Source organism: Trachurus japonicus, chromosome 13 (genome assembly GCF_045865225.1).
Source record: "Trachurus japonicus isolate A0001 chromosome 13, Traja_1.0".
In the NCBI taxonomy this organism is placed as follows: Eukaryota; Metazoa; Chordata; class Actinopteri; order Carangiformes; family Carangidae; genus Trachurus; species Trachurus japonicus.
Window position 1 is genome coordinate 456,200 of NC_140919.1, and position 16,710 is coordinate 472,909.

The 16,710-nt window shown below is 47.5% G+C and overlaps 1 protein-coding gene across 3 annotated transcripts in view; it reads right to left on the minus strand.

Annotated features, from left to right (window-relative positions):
* LOC146975181 (small G protein signaling modulator 2-like) overlaps positions 1-16,710 on the minus strand; it is a 97,759-nt gene that overhangs the window by 55,396 nt on the left and 25,653 nt on the right. For all 3 annotated transcript variants that reach the window (XM_085794702.1, XM_085794700.1, XM_085794701.1), the window contains exons 3-10: positions 10,229-10,397; positions 5,205-5,372; positions 4,246-4,313; positions 3,986-4,134; positions 3,746-3,880; positions 862-986; positions 697-764; positions 421-584 (exon numbers count right to left, since the gene is read on the minus strand). In XM_085794702.1, coding sequence (XP_085650828.1) covers positions 421-584; positions 697-764; positions 862-986; positions 3,746-3,880; positions 3,986-4,134; positions 4,246-4,313; positions 5,205-5,372; positions 10,229-10,397 — 1,046 coding nt within the window. The remainder of the gene's footprint in view (positions 1-420; positions 585-696; positions 765-861; positions 987-3,745; positions 3,881-3,985; positions 4,135-4,245; positions 4,314-5,204; positions 5,373-10,228; positions 10,398-16,710) is intronic.

Below are 16,710 nucleotides of genomic sequence, written 5' to 3' on the forward strand. Positions count from 1 at the left end.
CCCCGATCGGCTGCAGTGGGATCGTCAGACCCGGGTCAACCAGCTAATTTACGTGATGACGCGCAGCGTTACGTGACACCACGTCATCGCGCCGGTCTCATATCACCAAAACAAAGCTCTGCTCTCATTCGAGACTGGGATCAAAAGATCAAAGAATACTGACCAAAAACGATTAAAAACAAAAGAAGCGACAGTCTGCCTCGGCGGACGGACCTCACACTCCGCGGTGGGCGGCTGTGGCATGACGCTGTGTTTCTCGCACCGCGGATGAGAGTGGGGCGACTGGTTTATGCTCTGTCTGATCCCCCAGCATCTTGGTCAATGGGAAAGGAGCTAAATGCCGGTTGTTAGCGGGTCGACCCGCGTTTAAAAAACCCGTGTCGACCCGCTAATTTTAGTGGGAAAACGGCTCAGACTGACCTTTCCCTTCTGCGACCAGAGCGGCGGCTCCAGCTGACCCCGCGGGGACAGGCCGGTCTCCAGGCAGGACAGGAAGGCCAGCAGGTGGCCGCCGGGGGGGAAGTGAAGCGGCGGCCGCTGGATCCCGTCCTGACTCACCAGCACCAGCGTCCCGCCACAGTCAGCTGGAAGAACACACACACACACACAACCTTCAACACCTGGTTCACTGCAGCTCACCAGGACAAAGACGAGTCGGTGTGAGTGTGAGTCGGTCTGAGTGTGAGTCGGACTCACGGCGCTGGTGACAGTGGATGCAGACGATCTGCCGCAGAGGAACCGTCAGCGCGTAGTCCCAGTAGATACTGAGAGGGACAAGATGGCCGACGTCACTTCATCACAGTCACATGTCTGAATGGTGTAATGATGTTATGATGTAATGATGTAATGATGTGGAGTTACCTCTTCTCCAGGTCGCAGTCTCCCAGTGTGCCGTTGATCAGCTGGTTGGGCGTCCACTTCAGGGTGAGGTTGTCTCCGGCCTGGTGGAGCGACAGGTAACCACGCAACACCTCCATGTCCTTCTTCTACAGAGGGAGGGGGGTTAAACATCACATATTTATGATGAACTGGTGATGCAGTGGTGATATAGTGGTGATGTAATGGTGATGTTGTGGTGATATAGTGGTGATGTTGTGGTGATATAGTGGTAATATCGTGGTGATGTAATGGTGATGTAGTGGTGATGTAGTGGTGATGTAGTGGTGATATAGTGGTGATGTAGTGGTGATGTAGTGGTGATATAGTGGTGATGTAGTGGTGATGTAGTGGTGATGTAGTGGTGATATAGTGGTGATATAGTGGTGATGTAGTGGTGATGTAGTGGTGATGTAGTGGTGATGTAGTGGTGATGTAGTGGTGATGTAGTGGTGATGTAGTGGTGATATAGTGGTGATGTAGTGGTGATATAGTGGTGATGTAGTGGTGATGTAGTGGTGATGTAGTGGTGATGTAGTGGTGATATAGTGGTGATGTAGTGGTGATGTAGTGGTGATGTAGTGGTGATGTAGTGGTGATGTAGTGGTGATATAGTGGTGATATAGTGGTGATGTAGTGGTGATGAACTGGTGATATAGTGGTGATGTAGTGATGATATAGTGGTGATGTAGTGGTGATGTAGTGGTCATATAGTGGTGATATAGTGGTGATGTAGTGGTGATGAACTGGTGATATAGTGGTGATGTAGTGGTCATATAGTGGTGATGTAGTGGTGATGTAGTGGTGATGTAGTGGTGATATAGTGGTGATGTAGTGGTGATATAGTGGTGATGTAGTGGTGATGTAGTGGTCATATAGTGGTGATGTAGTGGTGATATAGTGGTGATGTAGTGGTGATGTAGTGGTGATGTAGTGGTGATGTAGTGGTGATATAGTGGTGATGTAGTGGTGATGTAGTGGTGATGTAGTGGTGATGTAGTGGTGATGTAGTGGTGATATAGTGGTGATATAGTGGTGATGTAGTGGTGATGAACTGGTGATATAGTGGTGATGTAGTGATGATATAGTGGTGATGTAGTGGTGATGTAGTGGTCATATAGTGGTGATATAGTGGTGATGTAGTGGTGATGAACTGGTGATATAGTGGTGATGTAGTGGTCATATAGTGGTGATGTAGTGGTGATGTAGTGGTGATATAGTGGTGATGTAGTGGTGATATAGTGGTGATGTAGTGGTGATGTAGTGGTCATATAGTGGTGATATAGTGGTGATGTAGTGGTGATGAACTGGTGATATAGTGGTGATGTAGTGATGATATAATGGTGATGTAGTGGTGATGTAGTGGTGATATAGTGGTGATGTAGTGGTGATGTAGTGGTGATATAGTGGTGATGTAGTGGTGATATAGTGGGGATGTAGTGGTGATGTAGTGGTGATGTAGTGGTGATGTAGTGGTGATATAGTGGTGATATAGTGGTGATGTAGTGGTGATGAACTGGTGATATAGTGGTGATGTAGTGATGATATAATGGTGATGTAGTGGTGATGTAGTGATGATATAGTGGTGATATAGTGGGGATGTAGTGGTGATATAGTGGTGATATAGTGGTGATATAGTGGTGATGTAGTGGTGATGTAGTGGTGATTAGTGGTGATATAGTGGTGATATAGTGGTGATGTAGTGGTGATGTAGTGGTGATGTAGTGGTGATGTAGTGGTGATATAGTGGGGATGTAGTGGTGATATAGTGGTGATATAGTGGTGATATAGTGGTGATGTAGTGGTGATATAGTGGGGATGTAGTGGTGATATAGTGGTGATATAGTGGTGATATAGTGGTGATGTAGTGGTGATGTAGTGGTGATATAGTGGGGATGTAGTGGTGATATAGTGGTGATGTAGTGGTGATGTAGTGGTGATATAGTGGTGATGTAGTGGTGATATAGTGGTGATGTAGTGGTGATATAGTGGGGATGTAGTGGTGATATAGTGGTGATGTAGTGGTGATGTAGTGGTGATATAGTGGTGATGTAGTGGTGATATAGTGGGGATGTAGTGGTGATATAGTGGTGATATAGTGGTGATGTAGTGGTGATTATTGGTGATATAGTGGTGATATAGTGGTGATGTAGTGGTGATGTAGTGGTGATGTAGTGGTGATATAGTGGTGATATAGTGGTGATGTAGTGGTGATGAACTGGTGATATAGTGGTGATGTAGTGATGATATAATGGTGATGTAGTGGTGATGTAGTGATGATATAATGGTGATGTAGTAGTGATGTGGGGATGTAGTGGGGATGCATTAGTGATGAAGTTCCAAGGTGATGAATAGTGTGTGAGATCTCAGATCTGACGCTCTGGTTTAATCCAAACAAACACAAACATCAAACTGTTGGTTTGTTGTTGCCCGATGAGACAATCTGATTGGACGCTGAGGACACGACAGTGCTCTCACAGCTCTCTTTGATCGTGGCTCAGTGAACATAAACGTTCACAGCTGAAGTTATGGAGATAAAGTCATGATGAGCTGAGATTTCATTGACAATGGCATCTCCATGGCAACACAGGAGTGTCCTCGTCAGGAGCACAGTGTGTGTGTGTCTGTGTTGAATAAACTCCTTCAAATAACTCCACACTATAAAGCATTAGTCAAACATAATTAAATACTAGCCAGTCATTCATATACGAATCAGTCTAATAATAAACACAGATATAAATGATTAACTCTGGATCAAAGAGTAGTAGTAGGAGGAGTATTGGTATAGTAGTATTGGTAGAAGTAGTAGTAGTATCAGTAGTAGTAGTAGTAGTATTAGCAGTAATAGTATGTGTAGTATTTTGCGTACCGGCTGCACCAGGACGTTGTTCTTGCCGTACAGCAGGTGGGTTCTGGAGTTCTGGTGCAGAGACTCTACGTACTCTCGGGCCGAAGCAGCGAAGCGATCCTCGGACACGCTGCCGCTCGACTGCCTCTTACGGATCTGCAGCAGAAGAGAACAGGAGCAACAACACAGTCAAACATCTGAGGAGAACGTTCCTCCTGCTCGTCCTCTGCACCGAGGACACGTGTCCCTCCTCGCGCTCACCCCCAGAGCCGGCCGCCGCCCCGCCGTGATGTCCTGGCTCCGGTGGGCTCCGTGGATACGGTGGCGCTGGACCAGCTCGTTGGCCGACGGGTCGGTCCATAGATGGTCCGATGTCTTCAGCTTGGTGTACTCCAGCGCACAAGGCCCCACTGGCACACATGGAGACACATGTATGTTATATATACTCTCTCTATGTGTGTGTGTGTGTGTGTGTGTGTGTGTGTGTGTGTGTGTGTTGTGGTTGAGTGGGTCGTACTCACCCAGCAGAGCAGCCAGGATCGGCCCGAACACCGAGTCGTGCATCAGAGCTTCTCTCTCATAATATTTACTGCAGACACAGACACACAAACCAATTATATTATTGAACATCATCCAGTGTTTCCCACAGGTTTACAAGGAGACTGTGGCGGTAGCGGATCGGACAGGGGGGGGGGCATCGCTATGCGGAGATGAACAGAACGCTCGTCCGACGAGAGGGGGGAGGGTGATAGTTTCGCTTTTACCACGCACTGCTTGACGGAATCAATTTGTGGCCTGTGGTCTTGATTGTGTGGCGCAGCGCCACACATTGGTCTATGCATGGGAAACACTGTCATCAGTTCGTCCTCAGGCTTTTCACTTTGTCATTATTGATTATTGATTGATGGGGAAACTGTGCCGTAACAAGAGATTGAAGATATATTCCAACCTGAGCCAGTAAAAAGTGGGCGTGGCCAAAACATAACAACACAAAACTAGATAGAGTTGAATTACACTTAATTTTCTGATTCACCCTCTCTAAAAGACCACTCCTTTGTTGTTTTTATCATTTCACATGATAAAACTGTATTCGTTCAGTGCATTAAGGCGTCTAGCCCCTCCCACACACCTGTTCATTTGCATACAAAGCTGGAGTGAGATCAGAGACGTGTTTCACTGATGTGTGAAGACGAACCTTACAGTGGCAAAAATAAGGATTTGATCCGCCTCATTTCACTTGATGAAATGGAAAATAATTAGTTGCATTTATTCATTCTTGATTTTTTAATCTTTTGGATATTGTGTCTCTCTCTGTGTAAATAAATTTACCATAAAAACTACAGACCGCCCATTTCTTTGTGGGGGAGCAAACAGGGCATCAAATATTTATTTTCCCCACATACAGTACCACCGCTGGCAAGTGAACGCAGCAGAAGACTGAGGTCAGTGAAGGCACCGTTCACCCCTCACACACTCTGACCTGGAGTTGTCCACGATGTACTGGACGATCTTGTCCAGGACCTTCTCAAACAGAGCCGTCCGGACCCAGATGTGCTTGATGGCCTGAGCAGAGAGGGGCTGGGGGGGCCGGCTGGTGGTGGAGGAGCCCTGTCTCCTCAGAGGCTCATGGCCCACACTCTGAGTCCTCCTGCAGGGGTCAGAGGTCAGAGGTCAACACGGGTCAACACGGGCCAACACACCCACACCCACAGAGGACCGTTTGGACCTGACAGTCTGACATCATCACGTAACAGCAGCTGGATCCAACAGTACAGATGTTCTTCCTCTCTGCTGATCCACACCTTGACCTCTTTATCAGGTCACATGATGATGTGACCGTTAGTACAGGAGGAGGCAGCAGCAGCAGCACCGTTCACTACTGTTCACTAGAGTTCACTAGAGTTTATTACTGTTCACCACTGTTCACTAGAGTTCACTACTGTTCACTAGAGTTCACTACTGTTCACTAGAGTTTATTACTGTTCACTAGAGTTTACTACTGTTCACTAGAGTTTATTACTGTTCACTACTGTTCACTAGAGTTTACTACTGTTCACTAGAGTTTATTACTGTTCACTACTGTTCACTAGAGTTTACTACTGTTCACTAGAGTTTACTACTGTTCACTAGAGTTTATTACTGTTCACTAGAGTTCACTACTGTTCACTAGAGTTCACCACTGTTCACTAGAGTTTACTACTGTTCACTAGAGTTTATTACTGTTCACTAGAGTTCACTACTGTTCACTAGAGTTCACTACTGTTCACTAGAGTTCACCACTGTTCACTAGAGTTTACTACTGTTCACTAGAGTTCACTACTGTTCACTGTTCACTAGAGTTCACTACTGTTCACTAGAGTTTATTACTGTTCACTAGAGTTCACTACTGTTCACTAGAGTTCACTAGAGTTAAACACTGTTCACTAGAGTTTATTACTGTTCACTAGAGTTCACTAGAGTTTACTGCTGTTCACTAGAGTTCAGCACTGTTCACTAGTTTACTACTGTTCACTAGAGTTCACCACTGCTCACCAGAGTTCACCGCTGTTCACCAGAGTTCACTGCTGTTCACTACTGTTCACTAGAGTTTATTACTGTTCACTACTGTTCACTAGAGTTCATTACTGTTCACTACTGTTCACTAGAGTTCATTACTGTTCACTACTGTTCACTAGAGTTCATTACTGTTCACTACTGTTCACTAGAGTTCATTACTGTTCACTACTGTTCACTAGAGTTCACTACAGTTCACTAGAGTTTACTGCTGTTCACTACTGTTCACCAGAGTTCACCACTGTTCACTAGAGTTCACTGCTGTTCACTACTGTTCACTAGAGTTTATTACTGTTCACTACTGTTCACTAGAGTTCATTACTGTTCACTACTGTTCACTAGAGTTTATTACTGTTCACTACTGTTCACTAGAGTTCACTAGAGTTTATTACTGTTCACTAGAGTTCACTAGAGTTTACTGCTGTTCACTACTGTTCACCAGAGTTCACCACTGTTCACTACCTGCAACCGGTCTGCTCTCCCTTCCTATGAACCAGTCTGCCATCCAGTCCTCCCATTCAGCTGGTCTGCTCTCCCTGCCTCCCTTGCCTACCAGAAGCTTCCTCCTTCAGCTGTTGTTAACATTTCCATGTTTCCCACATTCTCTGTTATAAACTGTTTTCTTGTCTGTAACAACATCTCTGTCCCGTCTGTCCGTCCTGGGTGATGATCCCTCCTCTGTTGCTCACCCTGAGCTTTCTCCTGGTTTTCCCTGTTAAAAGGGTTTTCCATGGAGTTTTTCCTCAGTGGATGTGAGGGTCTAAGGACAGAGGATGTTGTTACGATGGGATGTAAAGACCTTTGAGACAAACTGTTTGTAAAAAACAGGCTATACAAATAAAATTGCCTTGCTTTGCCTTACTGTTCACTAGAGTCATTGAGTTCACTACTGTTAGTCAGAGATCACTACTGTTCACCAGGGTTGACTACTACTCTACATTACTGTTCATCATTTCTCAGCCTCTCAAACAGCTGATCACTGACAGTTTTATTCTGTCATTTCACACCCAAAACCAGCTGATCTGGACTTGTTCTCTCTCTCACACATACACACACACACACACACACACACACACTGCTCTATATTTGTGTGTGTGTGTGTGTGTGTGGGGACTCTCTATAGTCACGATGCTGGAGATCCCCAGTGTGTGTGTGTGTTTCAGCTGAGTCACGATTTCTGCATTCCCCCTACCGCGTGTGACTGTGTGTGTGTGTGTCTGTGTCTGTGTGTGTGTGTGTGTGTGTGTGTGTGTGTGTGTGTCTGTGTCTGTGTGTGTATGTATGTGTGTGTGTGTGTGTGTGTGTGTGTGTGTGTGTGTCCTACCATTGAAGCCGTGATTCACTGACTGAACCAGAGCCACATGCTACGTAGCTAACATTAGCATGAGCAGAAGAAACAGGTTTGATTTCCTCACACTGATGCATTAGTTATGAGTTATTACAACATTATGACATCACATCCACAGGTTATTAACATAAAGAGAATATGAATGGGGGGGGGGTCCCTCTGGTAGGTTTTAAACAACACACACACACACACACAGTCTAGTGCTGTAACTCCTTGTCCCCTCTCTCTCTCGCTCTCTTTCCCATCATGCTCTCTGGCTCTTTCACAGCCAGTGGCACAAAACATGTTGCCACGGCAACCAGGGTAAATGAGAGATGGAGCCCTGAGGTGAGACGACAGGGAGAGAGAGAGGAGGGGAGGGAACACGACTCTGTGTGTGTGTGTGTGTGTGTCTGTGTGTGATAAAGGCCAATGAGACGTGACGGCTGAACGATGTGAAGACGGTGTTGTGATCGACGTCACCCAGGACGACGACTCTGCATATTCTGACTGTGGTTTATTGTTGGTGCATTATTTATACTGATAGGTGTGTGTGTGTGTGTGTGTGTGTGTGTGTGTGTGTTCTCTCTCCCCCCAGACAGACATGTGGCTCCAGCTAATGGACGATTAATGGACCTGCAAACAGTCTGCAGATAAGGCAGTTTATCACACACACACACACACACACACACACACACACACACACAGCAGAGTGAAGCTGACCAACAGTAGCAGTGAGAGCAGAGCTAAGCCACGCCCCCTCCCTCTCTCTGTGTGATGTCATCTGAACAGATACATCAGGGATGAGTTTAACAGCATGTTTCTATAGCAACACAACGAGGACAAACAACTTTAGAGGTGATTTCACACTTACAATCAGTGACGGCTGGTATCAATGGGCTAGTGGGGCTAAGCCCTCCCTGCATTACACAACAAAAGATGAGGAAAAAATATTCTCTAAATAACATACAAAAGATTGTTCTAAGTCTTTGTAAAATCGGAACTGGCAACAATATTAAATAGTTTCAAGAAAAACACAGGATATCTCTAAATGGGCTAATTTTAATCAGCCCGAGCTCACCGAGTCTGCTCTCATTCATTTTCCCACTGTGGATGATTGACAGGTGCCCTGTCCCGCCCTCGCCATTGACCGACTGTTGGGGCTAATTTCATTCAGCCCACAGGCCGAGCGGTTCTGACCAATCAGCAGCGGGCTGATGCAGGGTCAGTGATTGACAGGCATCATGACCCGCCCCCTTGGTTTACTTGTCATTGGGGCTAATTTCATTTAGCCCAACAGCGCTGTTTTCAGACCAATGACAGGAACCGGAGGAAAAGTTGTGTTGTTGTGGGAGGGAGAAGACAGAAACAGCGGCGCTAGGCGCTAGCATCACAGGTAGCTACTTTACTGCTCTAAACTGTCTTTGCTAACATGAACGAAGTGGAGAATCTAGTTTCTAAACTCACCGGGAGCACCAGACTTAAATGACATGGCGATAACAGACCAGAAAGGCCGTCGATATGAGCTGCATATCGTCTTCTTTTTTCTTTTTTTTAATTGAGCAATATCGTCGGGTGTGTGTGTGTGTGTGCGTGCGTGTGTGTGTGCGTGCGTGAGAGAGAGAGAGAGAGAGACTGTGTGTGTGTGTGTGTGTGTGTGTGAGAGAGAGAGAGAGAGACAGAGAGAGAGACTGTGTGTGTGTGTGTGTGTGTGTGTGTGGGTGGGTGGGTGGGTGAGAGAGAGAGAGAAACTGTTTTTTTTTTTGGACTAGACCTAGACCCTTCTACTTAATGCAGTGTGTAGGCCTAGTTAGTTGCTATAGGCCTACTTTTGTGAGATGGGATAACCCTAACTTTGAGCTACTGCTGTGTTAACCATTTAATGGGTATAATTTATTTATTAGCCCACCCAACTAATTTGACCACCAGCCGCCACTGCTTACAATAATTGATAATCAATAATTATTAAAGGTACAATGTTACTTCTCCTGTTATCTCTTCATGAAAATGGATTATTTGGTTCTTCAGTCTGTTTTTCATTAACCAGTAATCCATCCCATCAACAAACTGAAGTGTTTGCCGTTCATATCATTGAAAAGTCACCGCGGTAACGCAGTGAGGAGGAATGGAGCGTTACACTGATGCTGCATTCACCTGCAGTCGGGCAGACGGCCGTCGCTAAAAAACCAGATGTCATTTTAGTCACAGAAGTCCAGAGAAAGACGGTAAAACAATACCACATCGCCATGACAACATGTTGTCACGTGTATTGTTTTGCTTCGTGCTGACGGACCACTTGTTTACATAGAGGCTTGTTTATGCCGTTACGTGCAGCGGCTGTTGTCCGTCTGCCGCCTGCCCAAATTCACCTGAATGCAGCATGAACAAAATGACTGAGTTGCTTGAGATCTACAACCACAACGCTAGATGGGAGGAATTCCTACACAATGTACCTTTAGTAACATTACTTATACAGCACCTTTAAAGTTAAAAGGTGTTTTGACATAAAAACTAAAACATAAAAGAAGAAGAAGATGATGTCATTAAAGATGGCAGAAATAATGTCTCTGGTGTGTGTTCAACCAGGACGATTCATATTCACACACACAGACACACACACCCACCTGCTGAGCTCCGCCTGCTGCTGCAGCTGCTCCTGGACTTTGCGACACACGTCGGCCGCCGTCTCGTAAACTTTTCCCACTTTGGTGAAGAGAGCGGCGATTTTGTCGCTGCGCAGGAAACCGGCGGCTCGTCTCTTCAGGAGGTGAGTGAAGCAGGACTCGATGGCAGCTGGAGACAGAGAGGAGGACAACTTCAGTTTGATAAACCTCACAACACAACACAGTGTTTATGGGGACACGGTAAAATGAGGGACCGGTCAATAAAGTGAGGGACCAGTATAGGGCTGACCCGATTATCATATTTTGGTAATCGAAGCTTCGCGGGCATAAAATCGATTGTAATCGAAGCTTCGACGGCCGAGGGGGTGCGCGATCATAACGTCTGATGGCGGCGGGGGGGGGGGGGCACGTGATCATAGCGGAAATAATGAAAGTAATAATGAAAGTAATGGTAAATGGTAAATGGACTTGCACTTATATAGCGCTTTTCTAGTCTCTTGGACCACTCAAAGCGCTTTACACTGTTGGTCACATTCACCCTTTCACACACATTCACACAGCGCTTGGCAGCGCAGAAATCTAACCATTCACACACATTCGTACACCCAATGGACACATCGGGGGGCAAGTGTGGGTTCAGTGTCTTGCCCAAGGACACTTCGACATGTTGCCAGGAGGAGCCTGGAATCGAACCACCGACCTTCCGGTTAGTGGACAACCCGCTCTACCTCCTGAGCCACAGCAAACAAACACTGCATATCTCCAAAATCAGGCAGGTTTCCAGGATGCCAAGTAGCCTACTCATTTTAATGTAACAATTGCCGATGAGAGCCGGTGTCAAAAAGGAAAAAAGGAAGAAAAAAAAAAAAATCGATCACGGACTTCATGATCGATTACCATGGCAACGGACGAAGCTTCGATTTTTTTGGGTCAGCCCTAGTCCAGTCAATAAAGCGAGGGACTGGTCAATAAAGCGAGGGACCGGTCAATAAAGTGAGGGACCGGGACCAGTCCGGGGACAGGATAAGGAGTGTTGTCCTTTAGCCTGGTCCGTCTCTTTGGTTTGTCCCTCCTGGACACCGTAGGAACCTGATGCAGCTCAGTCGCAGCAGCAGAACATGAGGCACAAACACATTATTATGAAGTGTGTGTGTGTGTGTGAGAGAGAGAGAAACCCCCAGAGACACAAACACACCCACTGTAGCTGTGATCCATCCATTAGCCCCCTCCCAAACCCCCTCCTCACTGTAATTGCTGCATTAAGGTTTGACCATAATGAGCTTTTTAGAGCTGATGGTAAAAACAACACTGTTGTTGAGCTTTAGAGGCAGAGTGTGGCCACTCTCTGTGTGTTGCAATATGTTTTAATAATGCAGAGACACATAGAGGACGGCTGTATGAAGACATAGAGGACGGCTGTATGAAGACACGTAGAGGACGGCTATATGAAGACACGTAGAGGACGGCTGTATGAAGACACGTAGAGGACGGCTGTATGAAGACACGTAGAGGACGGCTGTATGAAGACACGTAGAGGACGGCTGTATGAAGACATAGAGGACGGCTGTATGAAGACACATAGAGGACGGCTGTATGAAGACACATAGAGGACGGCTGTATGAAGACACGTAGAGGACGGCTGTATGAAGACATAGAGGACGGCTGTATGAAGACACGTAGAGGACGGCTGTATGAAGACACATAGAGGACGGCTGTATGAAGACACATAGAGGACGGCTGTATGAAGACATAGAGGACGGCTGTATGAAGACACGTAGAGGACGGCTGTATGAAGACACGTAGAGGACGGCTGTATGAAGACACGTAGAGGACGGCTGTATGAAGACATAGGACGGCTGTATGAAGACACGTAGAGGACGGCTGTATGAAGACACGTAGAGGACGGCTGTATGAAGACACGTAGAGGACGGCTGTATAGAGACACGTAGAGGACGGCTGTATGAAGACATAGAGGACGGCTGTATGAAGACACGTAGAGGACGGCTGTATAGAGACACGTAGAGGACGGCTGTATGAAGACACATAGAGGACAGCTGTATGAAGACATAGGACGGCTGTATGAAGACACGTAGAGGACGGCTGTATGAAGACACGTTGAGGACGGCTGTATGAAGACATAGAGGACGGCTGTATGAAGACACGTAGAGGACGGCTGTATGAAGACACGTTGAGGACGGCTGTATGAAGACATAGAGGACGGCTGTATGAAGACATAGAGGACGGCTGTATGAAGACAGGTAGAGGACGGCTGTATGAAGACACGTTGAGGACGGCTGTATGAAGACATAGAGGACGGCTGTATGAAGACACGTAGAGGACGGCTGTATGAAGACACGTAAAGGACGGCTGTATGAAGACACGTAGAGGGCGGCTGTATGAAGACACGTAGAGGACGGCTGTATGAAGACACGTAGAGGACGGCTGTATGAAGACATAGAGGACGACTGTATGAAGACACGTAGAGGACGGCTGTATGAAGACACGTAGAGGACGGTTGTATGAAGACATAGAGGACGGCTGTATAAAGACACGTAGAGGACGGCTGTATGAAGACACGTAGAGGACGGCTGTATGAAGACACGTAGAGGACGGCTGTATGAAGACATAGAGGACGGCTGTATGAAGACACGTAGAGGACGGCTGTATGAAGACACGTAGAGGACGGCTGTATGAAGACATAGAGGACGGCTGTATGAAGACATAGGACGGCTATATGAAGACATAGAGGACGGCTGTATGAAGACATAGAGGACGGCTGTATGAAGACATAGAGGACGGCTGTATGAAGACATAGGACGGCTATATGAAGACATAGAGGACGGCTGTATGAAGACACATAGAGGACGGCTGTATGAAGACACGTAGAGGACGGCTGTATGAAGACATAGAGGACGGCTGTATGAAGACACGTAGAGGACGGCTGTATGAAGACACGTAGAGGACGGCTGTATGAAGACACATAGAGGACGGCTGTATGAAGACACGTAGAGGACGGCTGTATGAAGACATAGAGGACGGCTGTATGAAGACATAGAGGACGGCTGTATGAGGACACATAGAGGACGGCTGTATGAAGACACGTAGAGGACGGCTGTATGAAGACACGTAGAGGACGGCTGTATGAAGACACGTAGAGGACGGCTGTATGAAGACACGTAGAGGACGGCTGTATGAAGACACGTAGAGGACGGCTGTATGAAGACATAGAGGACGGCTGTATGAAGACACGTAGAGGACGGCTGTATGAAGACACGTAGAGGACGGCTGTATGAAGACACATAGAGGACGGCTGTATGAAGACATAGAGGACGGCTGTATGAAGACACGTAGAGGACGGCTGTATGAAGACACGTAGAGGACGGCTGTATGAAGACACGTAGAGGACGGCTGTATGAAGACACATAGAGGACGGCTGTATGAAGACACGTAGAGGACGGCTGTATGAAGACATAGAGGACGGCTGTATGAAGACACGTAGAGGACGGCTGTATGAAGACACGTAGAGGACGGCTGTATGAAGACACATAGAGGACGGCTGTATGAAGACACGTAGAGGACGGCTGTATGAAGACATAGAGGACGGCTGTATGAAGACATAGAGGACGGCTGTATGAGTACACATAGAGGACGGCTGTATGAAGACACGTAGAGGACGGCTGTATGAAGACACGTAGAGGACGGCTGTATGAAGACACGTAGAGGACGGCTGTATGAAGACACGTAGAGGACGGCTGTATGAAGACACGTAGAGGACGGCTGTATGAAGACATAGAGGACGGCTGTATGAAGACACGTAGAGGACGGCTGTATGAAGACACGTAGAGGACGGCTGTATGAAGACACGTAGAGGACGGCTGTATGAAGACATATAGAGGACGGCTGTATGAAGACACGTAGAGGATGGCTGTATGAAGACATAGAGGACGGCTGTATGAAGACACATAGAGGACGGCTGTATGAAGACACGTAGAGGACAGCTGTATGAAGACATAGAGGACGGCTGTATGAAGACACGTAGAGGACGGCTGTATGAAGACACGTAGAGGACGGCTGTATGAAGACACATAGAGGACGGCTGTATGAAGACATAGAGGACGGCTGTATGAAGACACGTAGAGGACGGCTGTATGAAGACACATAGAGGACGGCTGTATGAAGACACATAGAGGACGGCTGTATGAAGACATAGAGGACGGCTGTATGAAGACACATAGGGGACGGCTGTATGAAGACACATAGAGGACGGCTGTATGAAGACACGTAGAGGACGGCTGTATGAAGACACATAGAGGACGGCTGTATGAAGACACATAGAGGACGGCTGTATGAAGACACATAGAGGACGGCTGTATGAAGACATAGAGGACGGCTGTATGAAGACACGTAGAGGACGGCTGTATGAAGACACATAGAGGACGGCTGTATGAAGACACGTAGAGGACGGCTGTATGAAGACATAGAGGACGGCTGTATGAAGACACGTAGAGGACGGCTGTATGAAGACACGTAGAGGACGGCTGTATGAAGACACGTAGAGGACGGCTGTATGAAGACACATAGAGGACGGCTGTATGAAGACATAGAGGACGGCTGTATGAAGACACATAGAGGACGGCTGTATGAAGACACGTAGAGGACGGCTGTATGAAGACACATAGAGGACGGCTGTATAAAGACACGTAGAGGACGGCTGTATAAAGACACGTAGAGGACGGCTGTATAAAGACACGTAGAGGACGGCTGTATGAAGACACGTAGAGGACGGCTGTATGAAGACATAGGACGGCTGTATAAAGACACGTAGAGGACGGCTGTATGAAGACACGTAGAGGACGGCTGTATGAAGACACGTAGAGGACGGCTGTATGAAGACACGTAGAGGACGGCTGTATGAAGACACGTAGAGGACGGCTGTATGAAGACACGTAGAGGACGGCTGTATGAAGACATAGGACGGCTGTATGAAGACATAGAGGACGGCTGTATGAAGACACGTAGAGGACGGCTGTATGAAGACACATAGAGGACGGCTGTATGAAGACACGTAGAGGACGGCTGTATAGAGACACATAGAGGACGGCTGTATGAAGACAGAGGACGGCTGTATGAAGACACGTAGAGGACGGCTGTATGAAGACACATAGAGGACGGCTGTATGAAGACATAGAGGACGGCTGTATGAAGACACGTAGAGGACGGCTGTATGAAGACACATAGAGGACGGCTGTATGAAGACATTGAGCCTCCATCTGCAGCTGTGGTGTCCCAGTGGGACGTGGTGCTGCTGCTTTATGGCTGTAATATCCCGGTTATTGTTGCTGCTGCTGCCGGAGCCTCAGAGGGAAGAAGCAGCAGCAGACTGTGATGTAGTGGTGTCAGACCTGAGCTGGTTACCAGCTGCAGGTTAAACCACCACCACGCTAGGAAACAGTCACACCGTGCAGATCCAGAGTTAACTCATTGAGTGCCACGCTCCTTTCCAAAGTTTTAGTCAAGTGTACCGGCAATTTTGACGATTTTTGTAGAGCCACAGTGTATTCTATATTATGGCCACCAACACATACTGTGGCTCATTTGAAAGGTGAAACTTTCTGCTTCAAATGGCCACAAACCGTTTGTTTCTACGAGCCTCCGTTCCTGAGAAAACTCAAGCTAAACATGGCTGGGTTTCACCAAAATCCCTGCTTTTTTTCTAGAAAAGGAGATACAGCGTCTTTTATGAAAGGTGCTCTGTTTGTGCCTGTCGCTCTTTTGCATTTCTGGATCAAAGGGCTCGTGTAAGATAAATATATACAACAATTGTTGTTCTATTCACAAAACCACCATCGGGGGCGGGGGGCGCCACTAAACAACAATAACACAGACGCACCGTGCCGTGTCACAGCCTCTCGCCGCGGAACGTGAGGGTCTCTGGGCTCTTCACCCGAGTGTCCAAGACATACGGCCGGAGGTCAGATTACACGACTACAAAGTCGATCATTGACCTCCGGCCTAGGGTGTCCTGGTGCCACGTGCACTGATGGACCCTAATGCCTGAACATGGTGTTCGTTACGGACAGACTGTGGCTAGCACAGAAGTCCAATAACAAAACACCGCTCGGGTTCAGATCGGGGAGGCCGTTCCTCCCAATCACACCTCTCCAGGTAACACTGTCGCTGCCCACGTGAGCGTTGAAGTCCCCCAACAGAACGATGGAGTCCCCAGTTGGGGCACTTTCCAGCACCCCTCCCAGGGCCTCCAGGAAGGCCGGGTACTCTGCACTGCTGCAGTGAGAGACCTATCCCCGACCCAAAGGCGCAGGGAAGCGACCCTCTCGTTAAGTGGGGAGAACTCCAACACATGGAGCTGAGCTGGGGAGCTATGAGCAAGCCCACACCAGCTCGCCGCCTCTCACCGTGGGCAACTCCAGAGTGGAAGAGAGTCCAACCTCTCTCAAGGAGTTGGGTTCCAGAGCCCAGGC